The sequence below is a fragment of the Sceloporus undulatus genome, chromosome 2, assembly GCF_019175285.1.
Source record: "Sceloporus undulatus isolate JIND9_A2432 ecotype Alabama chromosome 2, SceUnd_v1.1, whole genome shotgun sequence".
Classification (NCBI taxonomy): Eukaryota; Metazoa; Chordata; class Lepidosauria; order Squamata; family Phrynosomatidae; genus Sceloporus; species Sceloporus undulatus.
In genome coordinates this window covers 36,214,267-36,220,266 of record NC_056523.1, presented here as the reverse complement: position 1 = coordinate 36,220,266, position 6,000 = coordinate 36,214,267, and the positions used below count along the sequence as shown (strand labels likewise).

The 6,000-nt window shown below is 37.9% G+C and overlaps 1 protein-coding gene across 18 annotated transcripts in view; it reads left to right on the top strand.

The window, feature by feature from the left end:
• The window catches only part of FOXP1 (forkhead box P1), a 705,387-nt gene that overhangs the window by 657,653 nt on the left and 41,734 nt on the right, over window positions 1-6,000 (top strand). For all 18 annotated transcript variants that reach the window (XM_042452066.1, XM_042452083.1, XM_042452065.1 and 15 more), the window contains one exon: window positions 981-1,064. In XM_042452066.1, the coding sequence (XP_042308000.1) occupies window positions 981-1,064 (84 nt within the window). The remainder of the gene's footprint in view (window positions 1-980; window positions 1,065-6,000) is intronic.

Below are 6,000 nucleotides of genomic sequence, written 5' to 3'. Positions count from 1 at the left end.
GATTTGCTATCCAAAGATCAGCCAGGAGAAACATATCACCAAACCATACCAACTATCTTATGATTTTCAATTATTTGTATATAAACAATATCTAGTCAACAATAAAGAGTAAAAGTTATAACAAAAAAACCCACCTGTAACCTGGAATATAACTAACCTGTTGGTTGCATGTAAAGGAAAACAAGGGAAGCCAACTCTTCTCTATCTGTCTGTCTCTCCCCCTCCCTTCCTTTCCCATCCCATTCATAGTTAAATATTTTGTATAGTTCCTGCTCTATGCACCTTTGGTAATTGTTTTATTCTAGAGCTGAAAATATCATTTTAGCAGCATGTGTTTCATTCTGCAAGAACAAGGGGATGGGGGGGGGGGGATAGGGAAGAAAAGGTATGAGCAGTGTTGCCAATTTCTGGAGTATTCCCTGGAATCAGGAGAATTTAATTTCTTTCCGGGGATTTTAGATAATAATAATAATTAATATTGGGGAATTCCGGGGATTTTAGATTTTGGTAAAACATTCCGGGGAATATCTTTGAGGATTGTTGGCAACACTGGTTATGAGGGGGAAAGGATTTTCTCACGCTGCCCTTATTTTAAGTACTAAATCAAGAAAAAGGTGCTTCTTTAGCTATGCCATTATTCTTTCTCCTTTGCCTCCTGACAACAGATTTGGGTACGGTTGGTTAGTAAATATGATTCATTAAGGTCCTTTAGCTCTCAGTCCTGCAATGAACTCACTGGTGCCACCAGGTCTAGCACTGTTTCAGTCAAAAGCTAATGCATTTTGCTTTGCAAAAAGCTGATACCAAGCACCAAGGGTTCTGTTTCACTTTTTAGAGGGGGGAGGGGTTTTTCCAAACCACCAAGTAAGAGCATGTGCTTTTTTGTCATATGCCAGCCTTAATGCCAGGGCCTAATTAAAGAAGCACATTTCTAGATTCTGTTCAAAAAAGCAACTTTTAACATTTTCTTTCCTGTTCAGCTTGCAAAAGACAAAGAGCGCCTGCAAGCTATGATGACACACCTGCATGTGAAGTCAACTGAACCAAAAGCCACCCCTCAGCCTGTAAGTATCTGTTCAGATAAAACAAACTCCCACAACTATTTTTTGTGCCATCTGAGAACATAACTACAAGTGGAAACTATTTCAAAATAACCTTCTGAGTGGAGATCGGTGTTTCTCCTTTGCTGATAGGCCAGGAAGAATAACAATTTGAAAGCTTTTTCTAGAAAAGTAACTATCAGTCTGTGTTGCAGCAAAACCCAAAGAGCCCCATGGGAGCATAAAGACTAACAAAATTTTATTGTAGTTGGTACATTCATAAGTGCATATCTTAAGATGCAGTCAGGAAGGGGTGTGTGTGTGTGTGTGTGTGTGTGTGTTCTGACTCTTGATAAGCTAAGCTAATTTTGTATTATTTTTGTTGCAGTCCAGTACCCACTTCTACCCCTTAAATTAATTTGATTTTACTACTGAGGCTGCATCTGCATTACAAAAATAATCCAAGTTGACACCACTTTCATTGTCATGGCTCAATTCATGGAATTTTGGGAATTGTAATTTGTTGTGGCACCAGAGATCTCGAACAGAGAAGGCTAAATGTCTCCCAGAACTACAATTCTCATAATTACATACCACTACGCTGTAGCAGTTAAAGTGGTATCAAACTGGATTAAACATGCATAGGATTGTGCTGTATATTTTTTTAAGTTGCACTTCACCATTGCAGTTGTTTACCTTTCTGCTCAGAAGTTTCACTGAGCTCAGTGGTACCTCATAGTCAGTGTACACTCTAATCTTAACTGGCAGAGATAAATATTGTGAGGAATAGACAACATGTTGTATAGAAGACCACCATCTAGAAAGGCATCCCCAATTTATAAAATTCAGTTTTATAAAAACATAGTAATAAACATGATCATAATCATTTAACATTTATATACTATGTATCTTATTTTAGGTGATAAATGTTTTTGGAATTCATGCTATAATGCAGGGGAGGACAAATTTGGCCACCCAGATGTCGGACTATAGCTTGCACTGGCCCTCACCAACAGTTGTGCTGATGAGGGCTAGCAGGAATTGCAGGAAAATAATATCTTGATGGGTTATACATTTCCATTCCTGCTTGAAGGAATGCTTGAAGAAATCAGAACTATTTAACAAAGATGGTTTCTCAAGTCTAATAATACCTCAACACTTTCAGGTGTTTGAGCATCCTTTTTGTTTTCACTGAAAAAAAAATAAGTGTCAAGGCCAGAGAAGGACATATTCTGTGTTTTTAAAAAAATCTTGATGTATTCACAAGAAAATTGGCAATATATGATGCTTCCCATAAACATGATCTTCCATGCATGGGAAGAAGTGAAGATTGTGCTCTTAATAGAAAGGTAACAGAATAGAAGTAAAGCACTTGTTCTGAAATAGGTCTTGCTGAAATATGCAGCTCTATTTCTGTGAACAGAACATTGAGGAAAAGAAGATTAAAGGACATTGTGACAGTTCCTGAATATGCTAAAGGCTAGTGTTAAAAGAGAAGGAGACTGTCCATACTTTGAAACCTCAATTCTTTGTTCTGACTTCGAAGATATTTTCTTTTCCTTCCTGGCCTACAGGCATTTATTTTTCAGGGAACTTAAAAAAATACATTCTTTCCCAAGAAAATGGGTAGAGACTGTATCATTGTTTTGTTTTTTACCTCTCTAATGAATTCTGTTTCAAACATTAATTTCCCCCTGCCACCCGCACCTAGGCAGACTATCATATTTACTGGGTTAATAGTCTAACTCCTTTATTTATAGCAGGCCGGTAAGCCAAAACAAGTAAACCAGCGCTTTGCCATTATATGTTGCATTACTGCATATTGATTGTATGTACTATAATGTGTTTGTACTTATAGTTCATCAGTGCTCAATTATTTTGCATACAATTCAAAGTAAAATCAAATAAAGGTGGTGTACTTTAAATCTTATGAATCTTAAAACCAAGGAGCATATCCCTCCCCCAATTTGCAATGATTACATAAAACAATTAGGACTTCTGAAACATTTTGAAAAATAAAATCAACGTATCTTGCATTTAAGACTATGCTGTGTTTCCCTCTGTCATTTTAGGATATGCCAGTATAATTTTGATAAGTGAACTATCCCACCCTCGTTAAGATCAAACATTTTATTACAGTCACTGATCTCTTCCACTCTGTTGGACTATCTCATTAAAGGATTTTCTTCAGAGTAGATTCTTTCTGAGTGCTGCAAATAGCACAATAGTTCCTTAAGTATAATGCATAACTAAGATATATCTTCTCCTTGTGTGCTGCCTTAATGTAATTTCTCTCCATAGAAGTTTCATTTGCATAGGTTAGTTCAGATTTCAAAATCACTACACAATATATCTAAGATAAGCAAGGAACTATGGCCTGTTACAGACTGCCAAAATAAAGCTGCTTCGGGTCTCTTTGGAGGTATGCTATTTAAATGATGCATGGATCCTAAGAGTCCGGAGGTCGCGCCAAAGCCACACTGCATTCCTAAGCACTGGAGTGCAGCTTTGGTGCAGATTCCGGATTCTTAGGGTGCATGCATCATTTAAACAGCATACCGCCAAAGAGACCCGAAGCAGCTTTATTTTGGCAGTCTGTGGCGGGTTACAGACCGCCATAAAGGACATCCTTAGGACGTCCCATTTTGAAAAAGGGGTGTCTCTTCCAGACGCCCCTTACCCTATCATGGACAGAGTCCATGACATATGGTGGCGGCCATGCGCCCTTTGGCACTCGCAGTGCCTCTTCCAGGACCTGAGAAGGAGCGCAATTTCCGTGTTCCTTCTCTGCAGTGTCCGGGAGCCGCGCTGTTTAAAGGCCGCGGTTCCTGGATGCTGCAAGCGGAGGCGGAGCCAGACCGCCACTTCTCGGTGGTCTGTAACCCACCTGTAACTGGCCTATTTGAAGCTTTGTAGCTTTCTATTCCAATGCTGGGATCTTTCAGTATAGCTGAGTACACATGCAACCCTGTCTTTTCTTTACAAGATGATAGAAGGGGTTGCGGAAGCAGCATGGTCTGAGATCAACCAGGATGTAGGTTTCCACCCTACATGCAAATTCTGTATAGGTGAGCCACAGCTACCAAAGTTGCAATTCACTGCTAAATGTCTGCTGGATATTTATTTGGAAAGATGTCTATTTCACTGGGTCTATTTCACTGGGCATGACGGTAAGTGTTCTGTCCCTGCAGACATTGGGCTCCAATTCCTATCAGCCTGACCCAGCATGGTCAATGGTCAGAGATTAGAGAGTTGTTGCATTACAATATATGAAGAGCACAGGTTAAGAGTATTCAGAGAGTTGACCAGTAAACACAGGGATGAAAACCTGGGTGCTTTTGTAAATGAGTTCCAGAAATACCAGTTTGGGGTACTGTCACACAGACAATAAACAGGAAAAGGGAGTAGGAAGAGAAAAAAACTGATCTAGGAAAAAGGGGAGGGAGGATGCACTGTCTTCATTAGTATTAAAAATGTTTTACATTCCGTAAAATTATAGCTTTGATGAGGACCTCCTACTAAATTTATTTTTAACTGCTCTATTGAAAATTCTGTACCACTAGTCAACATTATCTCTCAGTTGCTCAGCACAGTGTTTCTCTATTAAAAGAAATAGGCATGAATATTTTTGACTGAAAAATTAATAGCTTTTGAATTCATACACAGCAGGTTTTCTTTTCCAAAGAAGTCCAATATCGCTGCACAGCACTTGTATAACCATTTATTTAGAGTCCAAGTCAAACCTTTGACAGCTAGAGCAGTGTTACAAGCCAACATAAAGAACTCCAAGATGTAAACCAACAATAGGCAGTCTGTGTGAGGTTTGCCATTGTCAAATACATAGATTGTTTGGATTAGTTTATGTAAATGTACTGTTGTATTACCCTTTGAAAAAAAAAGATCACATTTGTGTATGAAAAGTGGTTTCGTTCACAGGCAGCATTATAAATTCCTTATCCTTTAACTTACATGTTAGAAGTAAAAATTGGTGCCTGACAGGCCTATATTGTGTGACACTCTGTTGTTGGATTGAAACAGCCTTCTTTTCATTTATTGAAATATAGAAAATTTTATTATAGATACCATCAGATAAATCAGAAATTATTAAAATATGTATAGGTGAAGCATTCGCAAATTAATTATAAAATGTAGGAATATAGTATTTTGCATATTGTACTCTCCCTGTAAAGGGGGGAAATAGCACTGGCATCACAGAGTCTATGCTAGATATCGTCCCTTTTAACTCAGCAGGATAGAACTTTGGTTAGAAGAGATCTGATGACCAGTACTGCAGTGCAAAGTATTCTTTACACTCAGTAATTAATTTTTCCTTTCTCCACATAATAGATGCAAGGTAAATGTTCAGTTTTACATTTTTGGTTCAGTCTTCACGAAAAAGTTACTGCTGAACCAAAGGAAGAAATAACAGACAGTTGAAGTTGTATCTTGTTAATGACTTGTACTGTGCATACATTAAAACAATCATAACCAGCTTTAAAAAAGTATGTCACTTCGGTGAACAATAAATGTTTTAGGTGAACATCATTCAAATGCCATTGGTGATTCTCATAGGTCTGTTATTTTACTCTTGTCTAGGTACATAAATTACTTCCATATTATGCTGAACTCTTTGATCAGTTCCCAATGCTCACAATGAATCAGGAATCCATTGAACCACACAGAGCAGCAACTTGTTAGATATAATCAGGGGAAGAAGCATGTAGGAGATTATTTCCTTAAAATAAGTGATCTCTTAGCAATGTTTTGGAATGACTGCATGTTTTTTGGGTATATCAGCCACTTGCTTAAGGTCTTTCTGGAAATGAATGGCATTCAAGAAAAATGTTTAATGCAAATATTTTACTTAATAAACAGTTGTTTCAAGGGTGTGTGTGTGTGTGTACACAATAAATCAACATTTTGTGGCAGGAAAAAAATGTCCAAATACATCTGTTGAGGT